Source organism: Saimiri boliviensis, chromosome 4 (genome assembly GCF_048565385.1).
Source record: "Saimiri boliviensis isolate mSaiBol1 chromosome 4, mSaiBol1.pri, whole genome shotgun sequence".
In the NCBI taxonomy this organism is placed as follows: domain Eukaryota; kingdom Metazoa; phylum Chordata; class Mammalia; order Primates; family Cebidae; genus Saimiri; species Saimiri boliviensis.
This window is the reverse complement of record NC_133452.1, coordinates 121736602-121749481: the sequence shown is the minus strand read 5'-3', so window position 1 is coordinate 121749481 and position 12880 is coordinate 121736602. Positions and strand designations below refer to the sequence as shown.

The 12880-nt window shown below is 32.8% G+C and overlaps 1 protein-coding gene across 1 annotated transcript in view; it reads right to left on the bottom strand.

Moving 5' to 3' along the window:
* Positions 1 to 12880, bottom strand: part of LOC141584199 (uncharacterized) — a 195700-nt gene that overhangs the window by 65269 nt on the left and 117551 nt on the right. Inside the window, exon 8 of the mRNA XM_074397101.1 lies at positions 11057 to 11202. Within this exon, the coding sequence (XP_074253202.1) occupies positions 11057 to 11202 (146 nt within the window). The remainder of the gene's footprint in view (positions 1 to 11056; positions 11203 to 12880) is intronic.

Genomic DNA, 12880 nt, shown 5'->3' with positions numbered 1-12880 from the left:
ATTTTGAAGAGTATAAAAAACTAAAGGCTTCAAGATTATAATATAAAGAATCACCAATGATAGTCACTTGTCTTAATTTGATATTGGTTTCAATATAGAAAGAGTATGAGTTAATGAGTGATATAAAAAGTCTAAATACTATGGTTTTTTAAATTGCATTTTAGGTTTTGGGGTACATGTGAAGAACATGCAAGATTGTTGCATGGGTACACTAAATATTATGTTTTACTTTACCTCTATATTTATTTGAAGAACAATTTTACTTCATATTATATCAAATTATATCCTCTCTGAATTTAAAATTAATGTTATACATTCACATATGTAGTATTTTAATTTAGCGTAAAGCTGATTCACAGGGTTGTAAAAATATTCTCTAGATGGTTTGTCAGAATTTCAAAAAGTCAGCATTTTAAATGTCAGAATTTTATTTCTTATTGGTTACTGATTTTTAAAACGTTTTTATTGGAAGAAAAGGAAGAAAATTAAAAGAGAAAACACTTCATTAAAAACTATGTGTTAACATTTAAAACGCTTAAATTAAAAACTTAACTTACTTGAAGTTAAATATAATACTATTTTTAAATTTTTTTGTATACCTTTAATGTTCTTTTTTTTTTTTTTTTGAGACGGAGTTTCGCTCTTGTTACCTAGGCTGGAGTGCAATGGCACGATCTCGGCTCACCGCAACCTCCACCTCCTGGGTTCAGGCAATTCTCCTGCCTCAGCCTCCTGAGTAGCTGGGATTATAGGCACGTGCCACCACGCCCAGCTAATTTTTTGTATTTTTAGTAGAGACAGGGTTTCACCATGTTGACCAGGATGGTCTCGATCTCTTGACCTTGTGATCCACCCGCCTCGGCCTCCCAAAGTGCTGGGATTACAGGCTTGAGCCACCACGCCCGGCAGCCTTTAATGTTCTACACGCTTTTGTAGGTACTGAGATAAAACAGTGAACAAAAGAGAAAAATTCCTGTCTTCAAGATTTAATTCAATTAATAAGGAAAAAATTAAGTAAACAGTTATATGGTAGAATTATTGGAAAGTACTAATTGCTAGGAAGAGAATAAAAGGCAGTTGAATAGAATGACATTAGAATTATTTTTATATAATATAGGTAGGTGTGTAAGAGAAATTTCTATATGAAGTCTGATAAAACAATACAGAAAAGCATGCTATCTGAGGGAAGAGATTCATACCAGGATAGAAGAGCAGAGGCCAACTGTGGAACAGAGGGAGAAATGAGATCAGAGAGGTAGCTAGGGACCATATTATATAGGATTTAGTGGACGAAAATAAGGAGTATATGTGCTTTATTCAAATATTATGGGAAGCTATGGAAGATTTTGACCATGGAAGTGAAGTGATATGATTTATATTTTAAAGTGATCACTCTGGGTGCTAGATAGTAAATATATTTTAACAAGAGAAGAGGGAAGATGGAGACAAATTAAGATGTCATATTTCAGGAAAGAGATGATGGTGGCATGGACTATGATCATTGCAATATAGGTTGTGAAAAGTGGTTGAATTAAAATGTATTTTAAAGATGCAGCCAATGGGATTTGCTGATGGACTGCATGGCAGTGTGTGAGCAAAGAGTTAAGAATAGCTCCACAATTTTAGCCTGAGAAACTGGGTAATAATGATGCCATTCACTGAGGTGGACAACACTAGGCAGAACAGAGTTGGAATAAATCCTCAGTACTGATCATTTTGAGGTATTATATGGATACTTGAATGAACATTTTACTAGTGATTTGGGTGTATGAGTTGGGAGTTCAGGTGAGACACAAAGATCCACAGAACATATTTGGGAATTATTTGTATACTTATGGTATTTTTTAAAAAATGGAAGAAATTCCTCAGTGAATACATCTAAAAATAGAAATAATGAAGATCTAAATAATTACAGGATCCACTAACAGTAACAGAAAATGATGAAACTGATAATAATGGGAACACTGAGTGTAAGTTTACAAGGTATTTTACATGGACAAAATAGGTAAAATGCTACTGATAATATGACTACAATGCAGAAAGAAAATCTGCCTTTGATTTTGGCAATGGAGAATACTTGGTGACCTCCAACAAGAAGAATAGCATTTTAATCTTGGGATTAAAAGCATAATTGGGAGTGGAATTGAAGGACAATGGGCAGTGAGGAAATGAATATTCAATATAGACAGCAGGTTTGATAACTCTTTTTAAACAAAAAAAGTAGTAATTTAAAAGAAATGTATAAAAAGGAAAGATTCAAAAATGAAATGAGAAAGATAAATATTTATTCATATGCTGATAGTAAGTAATGTAGTGTGGAGGGAATAATTTATGCTGAAGAAAATAAATGCGGGATAAACTTTCTTAACAATAAATGAGGCTGGGCACCGTGGCTCAAGCCTGTAAGCTCAGCACTCTGGGAGACTGAGAGGGGCAGATGACTTGAGGTCAGGAGTTTGAGACCAGCCTGGCCAACCACATGATGAAACCCCACCCCATATATACTAAAACTACAAAAATTAGCTGAGCATGGTGGTGGGCACCTATAATCCCAGCTACTTGAGAGGCTGAGGCAGGAGAATCGCTTGAACCCGGGAGGCAGACGTTGCAGTGGGCAGAGATGGCACTGATGCATTCCAGCCTAGGAGGCAAGAGTGAGCCTATGCCTAAAAAAAAAAAGAGAGAGAGGACGAGAGATAATGGAGAGAATCCATAAAGCAGCAGGGCAGTAGGGTTGACCATAGACAGGAATGTGGAAAAACAGAAAATGTAGTCTATGAATGCAGATGCATGTAGTCTGTCAGCTGTTACTGCAAAGATAGAGAAATTTTCTTCTGATGGCTTTTATTTTCTCGGGGATATAAGAAACAACGACAGTTGAAACTTCAGTCAAGGAAGGAAAGACAATAGTGTAAAAAGATACATTTAGAATGGTAGGCTAGGATACTCAGAACTTGAACTGATTCAGAAGCAGCAGGATTGTCAGGTAGCACCAAGGGCTTTCTTGAGATTCGTGGTCAAGAATCAAGGTGAGCAGAACATCAAACACCACATGTTCTCACTCATAGGCAGGTGTTGAACAATGAGAACACATGGACACAGGGAGGGGAGCACTACACACTGGGGTCCGTTGGGGGAAAATGGAGGAGGGACGGGGGGGTGGGGAGGTGGGAAGAGGTAGCATGGGGAGAAATGACAGATACAGGTGAGGGGAAGGAAGGCAGCAAACCACACTGCCATGTGTGTACCTATGCAACAAACTTGCATGTTCTTCACATGTACCCCCAAACCTAAAAAGCAATAATAAAAAAAAGAATCAAGGTAAGAACTCTCTTTCTCTCTCTCTCTCCCCCTCCCCCTTTCTCTTTCTCTGTGTTTGTGTGTGTTTCTTCAATCACATGCATTTTTTTTTTCTCTGACAAGAGTGAGTTTAATAATGAGTCATGAATCTAGGCTGGGAACATGGGAAATGAGGATTTTTAAAAATCAAAGTGATAATTGGCAGTCTGAAAATAGCATTAATGGGCAATTCTTGGAAGACTTGTATGTTTCCCACTCATCTCTTCAGCTAATGTCCTGCCAGCCTCTTGGTCATTGTTCTCTGCTTCTTCCTTCTGCAACTTCTATCTTCCTGGTGCTTTATTTTGTCCTGTGCTAGAAACTGCATTGATTTTTGATCTCTAAAGTTCCACTAACACACATTTTTTTGTATTACACAGTTTCACTAGTGGTTTGAAGAAATAATTTAGGGCACAGTAAAGAAAGATTAAGTTGAAATTTACATGTCGTTCTTTCAGCAATTTGTTAGCTTTTTTGAACAGAACTCCCACTCATTGAGATTTTTCAATTAGTATTTTGGTAGTTCTCTCTTAGATATCAACTGATATTCAAGGATTTTCTCATATTAAAGGGATACCTCTAAACAAATGGATATGTAAACAAGAAAACAGCACATACATAAAGAAAAATAAAGGAAATTTTGAAAACACTGAGTCAAGGCAGGGAAAAAAACACACAAAAATCTTCCTAAGTATTATTTTACAGGAAATATAAGAATTGTGTTCATGAACATTGCAGACTGCACTAAAAATATTAGGTAAGATATACAGCTTTGGGGAACTGAAATGAAAGCTAATACTAACAATGTTATAGAGGCATTGGAAAAGAAGATCTAAGTAAATCTTTTCTCGAACAAAACCAAAAATAAAATTAGAGAGGAGTATCGATACGGTCACAATAGTACTAACAGTGACTCTTGCCTAATAACATTTTTGACACGACTATGTGGGGAGTAAGAAAACATGTGGTTAGGGGATTTCTTAGGATAAAAAAGCTAAGCTTTTATTTTCCATAGAAACAATTAGATACGTGAAACATAGGGAAGAAAATTTCAAGAAATGGTAACATAATTGTGCTATTTAAAAATATAGAGGTAAATAGCAGAAGTAATTCAGAGTATTGAAAGAAGTTGCTTCTGGAAGCAGGTCTGCTGTGTTTTCTATATTGGAATATTTTCCTTCCACCTCCTCACTCCTCCTTTATTCAGGCAAATCATATCTTTTCCAGAGTTGCCACTGGTATACTACTTCTTTCTTCCCAGTGTTATTGTAGAATTAGTTAGGAAGTAACTATTAAGTGTAGTCATTGCTAAGCATTGGGCCCTCTTTACACACAGGTGGGAAAATCAAAGCATTGTGAGGAATCTGTGATCTGTTAGGACATTAAAACTAAAATAGTCTCTGTACACTGTTTGTTTCTTTTCTTAATAACTCAGACTGCAAGACTGCTACCTACAGCTAAAATTCTGGGGTCCTTCTCCTATTTATGATTTGATGATGCTTTTTGAAACAATGTCATATACGTGCTATGAAGAGTCTAGTGTCCCAAAGACATATCATAGACTCCGTACCTTCTTCTTGGACCCTATAATTATTAGTTTTAATTTTTTTCTATTTTTTCTCATGGAAAGCTAGTACCATATAAAGCAATTAGGCTATTATCTCTCATATATATAAAATACATATTTATACTTATTTATGTATAGGTGTGTGTATATTATACACATATACATATGTATGAGTATATATATATATATATATATATATATATATACACACACACATGTGTGTCATATATAAAATAAAGTCAGTATAAAATATATATTAGAGAGAGATAAATGTGACTATTTTTTTATGGTCACAGCTTTCTGTAATCCTCCAACCTTTCTGGAAGCAGTATCGTCAATCTCTAATACATATGGCCTGAATTGATGCCTGAATCAATTCTGAATTTATTCCATGTATTATGACACTTTGTCCAGCCTGATTACTGCATAGCAAGTTCACCTTATGTCTTATGCTAGTGCATTAATCCAGGTGCAAAAACTACCCCCTTACAACTATATGCAAGCTAGATTTTTGTGTGCTAAGACATTTTTTTTGAAATTAAAAAGAAAGCTCATTTCTTTCAATATAAGAAGCCTAAAATAGAGTTAACTGACAGTCATACACATGAGAATAAGGTATTGTTTGTAGTGGGAGAAGACTAAGTCCTGAATGACGTGTAACAGATTAACTGTGCCAACTCTACACATCTGGAATATAATCTATTGGAAAATTCAACTTCTTATTTTAGCCACTGTGTTTTAATATTTTAAGTATTTATTTGTTAGCAAAGGTAATCTTAACTGGATGAATGTATTCAGTTACACGTTTTTTCATATCCTTCATACCTATCTCCAATTACCATACATATTTAGTTGGATTTTGTTAAATATCTCTCTTTACTGGAACATAAGCTCCTTTAGGGTAGGGAACCTTCTCTATTATGTTCATCAGACTTTACTGAGGGTTTTCACCAGGACTTGGGACATAAGAGGCACATACACATTTGTGAAATTAGCAAATAGAAAATGCAATTGCATTCTGTGGCCATTAGTGGTTATAATTCAATAAAATAAGATAGTGGCTATTAGAATTTGCATCTGGAGAGTAAGTCTATAATATAAATCTTCAATGGAAAACTCTGTAAGTTTTATTCCTTCTTTGCAATTATTCCTCTTGCCATTTAAGCTGATATAAAGGCTTACTTAAATGTTGTTTTAAGAAAAGCCAAGAAGAGTTATTTAAAAGTAGTATTAATATTTGTGATTTAATGATATGCACATCAATTTTCAAAGTGCAATTTCAATATGCAAGATCCCGCTTTTGATCAAAGGGAAATGGATTTTCAAGTCTAAGTGATAAAGGCAATTTTAAAATGAGGTTTTGGATTTGAGATAAGGAGGAGACAGCCTGAAAATAGAGAGCAAAGACCATCGAAGAGACCATGGACATCCAAAGTCTGTGCCGGTACACAGTACCCAAATACCAGGGATAATGTCTTTCTGCATTCATATTAAACGGTGCAAAAGAGTGACAGATCTCTGAATAAAAAAGATACTCAACTCCAAAACTGGTATAACTGAATTTTGTCTTCAAAAACTCACACATTGACTTGGCACATTGACATTTTCTTCTGTTAGATGAAATCAGACCCATACATTATACTGAATTCATTATGACAGAAGTAACATATATTTTTGCACATTTGAGTTGTGAAAGTGAATGTTAAATCTTGTCACATAAGAGAAATGTGGTTGAGCACAATTCAGCTGCCTGTTTAATGTAGCTCTTGCCTACGTTAATAGAAAATGGAAATGGCAAATGTTATGTTAATAATGTTGCTGTCCTTGACAAAAAGAAGTGATTACTATTTATCTAAAACTAAATATAATTGAATACCAAATATTTGCTTAAGTGTTTTTTATGACTATAGACTTATAGCAGGTGTCCCCAAACTTTTTGCACAGGGGGGCAGTTCACTGTCCCTCAGACCACTGGAGGGCCGCCACATACTGTGCTCCTCTCACTGACCACCAATGAAAGAGGTACCCCTTCCTGAAGTGCAGCGGGGGCCAGATAAATGGCCTCAATGGGCCGCATGCGTCCTGCAGACCAGAGTTTGGGGACACCTGACTTATAGTTATCAAACAAAAATAAAACACTAAACCCTTTGTATTTAAATTATTGCAGATGTATAATATGTAACGAGAAATTTGAAATTATCTAGCCTCATATCTTTTATTTCTCATTTAATCATCTTTATATTCTATTTTAATACATCTTATTAAACTAGAACTTAGCTGACAAATTGTAGCAAAGTGGACTAAACTTTGATGGAGAGAAGAGATAAAATAGTGAGTAAGTAGAGTCGAGGTGTTTCCTCAGATGAACTGATAATTAAATCAGAATTTCTCAAAAACGATAATAAGTTCAGTGGATAAAATGGGTGCTATAGAAGAAAATAACAGAAGCCAAGAATCTAAGAAAATATTCCTAGAGAAAGTTGCATCTGAGTTATGGTATGAGGATCAGTACTAGCAATAAGATAGAAGGAATATTTTAGGCAGCAGAAACAGTATGATAATAATATCTTCACAATAACCAAATATGTACAATGGACCAACTGCCCATGTTTTACCAAACTATGCTGTTTTAAACATTTACATGTACTCAAAGCAGACTGTTTTACCTCTTATGTAGTTTGGGCATTTGGCTAAAAAAATTCAGAAGACAGCTTGATTATCTAAAGCAGACAATAATATAACTGATTATAGTCATATGTTTGCTATGTATATGAAGCATATCCAAACAAAAATTTGCATCGCTTTGAAGCAAACATAATTGTATTTTATTATTCTGAGCTATTTAATTGCATATTCTTTCTAGATGGCACTGTTATCAAAGTTACTATTTCTAAGACTTGGGCATTTTAAAAAAATTTATACTTTCTAGTAGATATATAAATATTAAAATAGATATAAATACAAATGTAGACATAACTACATGTATTCATATTTAAAATCCTTAAGCATAAATTCATAAACTTTCATCTATAGATTAATTGTGTCTAGTTAAGAAGAGACTTCTTGCTAGTCATTCACTTCTCATGAGTGAATGACTATTTTAGAAAACATATACATTTACTATTTGTATCTTTCCTAAGTTTAAATCATTAATAAATTAAAACTCAAATTCATAAGCAAATATTCTTTAGGAAAGACAGACATGATACTGCAAATATACTGATCAACTGATTTCTTTCTTTGCTAAAATGTAAACCTTTGATCATAGGCCATCACTTGTGTACTTTGTTAAATTCAGGCAGATCACTACATGTGTAAATTTGGACTCTATCTGTGATCATGTTTAATTAATACTACCCTAGATAAATTAATTATAGAATGGCTTTAAATAATCAACTTTACAAATGTTAGTTTATTATCTTTTTCCAATTCTAGATACCACAAATCTATATAAGAATAAGAACAATGTCAGCCTTGATCATCACAAAATCTCAACAGCTAATAGAATACAAAGCATAGAATAAAGAAGTGTTGAGTTAATCAATGACACCCTGTGTACATATTGTATAATGTGTTCTTCAAAAAAATGCTCTGATTTAGAGAATTAAGAATAATAAACTTTCCAGGTCAGAGGTTTGAAAAATATATGTCCTTAATAACTTGGTTAAGTATATTCATTGGTATAAGCAAAGCTAAATTTTTTTGAATAATATATTTGGTTACCAGATTTTAACACCTTTAATATTGTATTTAATGCTCTTTTCTCTTTCTTCTATGTCACTAACACCATTTCATTCAAATTTCACTTTGATGGAGCAAAACTAGAGTAGAAATAAAACTGGGATAGAAAGGAATGTGTATTTTGGTCCTGGCTCTGTCACTACCAGATGTATGATCTTGAAAAACCTACAAAGGTATAATGTCCTTGTGTTTTAAAGTTCAAGGTTCTCTAAGTAAAACTTTGCAGTACCATTACTCTCTTGAAATGGAATAACATAAATATGAACAGATTTAAACATCTCACAAAATAGTATACTTTCGGAATCTTGAAAAAAAAGATTTCCAGAGGAAGCTAAGAAAAATAAATGTTTTAAGTGTCTAAGATTAACAAAAAGCTTTATATGTTCATGTATGAAAGAGAAGGTCAATTTGCATGTAAAAAGAGTATGTACTGAAAAACCAAAACACGTAACTCTCTTGAGGGGCATAACATCTTTTTGAATGTCCAGTCATGTATCTTCCTTGGTTTGAAACCAAACTGTAACCTGTATTTCATAATACATTTTCTTCCTGTCTTCAAATGTAAATTCTGAAAGACAAATTTTTAATTTCTTACCTTCCCCTTAACCTAAACATGGACATGTGAGCCAGTTTTGCTCAAGCAGATATTAGCAGGTTTTGATTATTATGTTTAAAAGGTTCTCCTTATAGAAAGACTCAAATACAGTTGGCACCACTCTTCTCCCTTGACTCAAGTATAGAAACAATGACTTAAGTCATCGCAGCAGCAATTCTCAATGCATGAGCCTATAATCAGGAATTAAAGACCAAGAAAACCATAATCCCAGTCTGGTACTGTCAACTCACTGGACCAACACCAATAGCTGTTTACCTACAGAATTCCTATTATGCAAGAAAAAATGAACCCTCTTTATTAAGGCCAATAATTAACTGAGTTTTCTTTCACTTATAGCTGTACCAATACTCAAACATATATTAAAACATCTTAAATCATGTGCCACAGATAACATCCTAGATAACATCATCTTAAAACAATGTGAAGTACCATATTTTGAAATGAAATTAGAGAAATTACCAAAGAAAAATAGAGAACATGTTAATCTTTCAAATTTTAAGACACATTTAAAATATCAGAGCAAGGTGTAATAACAAATAACTTGACAAAAAGTGTTTCTCAGTCATGTTAAGCTCAGTGTGTTGTTTCTTGTTTTAACACTATCATCAACCGTAACAACAAGGTGAATGGTATTGCTAAGTGGATATGGTTCTATATTAATATCTCCATAATTTTGAAGACAACAGGCAATGTGAAACTTAGAAAGTATACTGTTTTATAGCAGAAATTTAATTTTTCTTTTATATTATTTATAATAAACTTTGTAGATAATGAAAATCTTTTAGGAAGTATCAGCTTAATCTGATAGTTTTTGCATATATAAGATTTGTTACCAAGATAACTTCTGAAGCCATTAAGGTTTCTCAGGAAAGACACCTGCATATTTCTTTTTAAGGTCACATAACGTTCTCCCAGATTTTGATTACTTATTCTCTGGAAATACTTCTAGTTCCTTACCATTTCTGCTTGCCAATATAATTACCATTTGTCTAGTATTTTTTTTTAACTCCTGCTGGCAGAGAACCTAATATTAGATGTATTTAACTACTTATCCCTCAATACAGAAATCCATATGATTTTAGTGCTGCACAAATCAGATGTTAATAAATTGAGATTTGAGATTTAAATATATTATTTTAATCTCTGTGGGATTGTGTGAAAAAATATGAAACAAAGTAACACAGAAACTGTATTACTGTTAGGCCCATATTAATACTAATATGCCAAAACTAAAACAATATAGCTTCTGGTATTTTGTAAATGCAATTTCTCACCAGAAATTTAGAAGCCTAATGCCTATACCTTCTTTAAGCTCCTAGATGACTTTTGCCTTTATGTTGAAATAAAATTTATATTGTTAAATAATTGATATTGACAGCTAATGCCAATCTTTTTTTGATTACATTTTAAATTCACAAGGGCTCTCTTTTTTATGTAAATGTTTTAAATGTTAAACATATTTTAGAAGTGACAGTGTATAATATATAATAATGTTATTTCTATTAGGTTATCCATACAGAAATACTTTTACGTATAGTATAGCCATGCAAACATAGTAAAGCTACAAAAAAGATAAAAATGTAAGATAACTTAAAATCTAACCTTAGAATGTAATAAAATGAACATAAAATACATAATTTTACTTATTAATTTATTTTACAAGAGACAAAGTATCTATTGGAATTTTTTCCGTTTTCATCTGGCAGGTTACTTCACCATGGAGTATAAATATGAGATTGCCATTTGCTTACAGACGCAATATGTTGCTGCACATGTGGCAGATATGAGTTTACCTGTATAACCAGGGGCACAGAGGCAGTTGTATCCATCAGTTCTGTAGACACAATTTTCTCCATCTAGACAAGGTGATGTTTTACATTCATTTACATCAAGTTCACAGAATGGTCCATGGTACCCGGGTTCGCAATTACATAAAAATCTGGAGAAAAGTAGAAAAATTAGAAATAGCTATGTAGCAATGATAATCACTGATTACATATGATTCATATTTATATCATAAATTGAAGACATTTGACAATTGAAATGATTACATATTTCATTTTTTCCTTGAAAAAATATAGCAATTCCCTTTCAAAATTTTGTTCTGCTGAAATGTTACGTGTGAAATTTTGAAAAAGAATGTGTGAGATCATACAACATATATGGTAAAGCAGATCATATATGGTAGAGCAGGGAGTTGAATTCAAGCAGTCTGTCTCTTAACAATTTAAAACCCAATTATTGATTCTGACTTAAATATGTTCTAGAAGTCCTTTCTGAGTGTCTTATCAGATAATAAAAGTAAAATTCCATTACTTGATATTAAAGGAAAAAAAAAAAAGGATGGGTTGGGTAATCACCATAACCTAATTAATACTAGTATCAAAATATAGAAACAATTTCCAAAAGCGAAATTAAACTGATAGAAGTTGTATACTTAGCAAAAATATCTCTTCATAAATCTTCCTTTGAGAAGTCTAGATAAAGAAGCTTCAGCGACTTTTCTGAAAATGTTTTTGAGCCAGGTTTTTATTTAGATTTTCTGAGGAAACTCTTCCTAATTAACTTCATTCATCATTTTATAACCATAGAAGTCTAACATCCCCCAAGCCCCTCTTTTACTTCTTCAACCCACATTAATTGTCAGACATCAGTCATGTGCCCATATTCAAGTGTAAATGAAATTTGAGCTTGCTTTTCAAGGTCTCAGGAACAGGATAGAAATACAGACATGTAAACATTACAGTAAACACATGTCAATAGAGACAGGTCTCGTGAAAGTACAGCTAACTACTAGAGAGGAGGCGACTGAAAAAGTCTTACTTAGTATTAATAAAGAAAGTGAGACAAGTGTTTTAAAATTCTGTATATGAGTGAAAACATGTAGTATTTGTCTTTTTGTGCCAGGCATATTGAATTTAAAATAATGTCTTTCAGGTTCATGTATGTCATTACAAACAACAGAACCTCATTCTTTTTTTACGGCTGAAGAATATTTCATTGTTAATATATAGCACATATTTTTTTTTTCCATTCATCCCTTAAGTAAAATAAACAAGACAGTAGGGGAGAGGAGATAGGAAAGGTTGATTGATGGGTACAAAGTTACAATTAAAAAGAAAGAGTAAATTTGGTGTCCTACTGAACAGTACAATGACTATAGTAAACAATAAGATACTGCATATTCAAAGTAGCTGGAAAAGAAAATTCTGAGTGTTTGCACCACTCAAAAATTAGGGTATGCTAATTATCCTGATTTGTTCACTACAAATGAATAAATGTACTGTAATATATTATGTAGCATAATTATACAATGTATTTATGTATCAAAAGAACACAATAAAATAACACATGAATATTACAATTATTACGTATAAGTTAAAAATAAAATTAATAGAAAGAGTAAGGACTCTTTATATGAGTTGGACACAAGGCATTAAAATTTGCCATGCAATGGCATACTGGGTAAACAACAACAGCATTTCCTAAGAGCTCCTCATGCAACTAGGGAATTGACTATAATCATTTTTTTAGAATAGCACTAATCCAATTACCAACTGTTTGAATTTTTGTTCAAATAGTCAAACTTTTTTCCTCCATCTTATTCATTTTGCAGG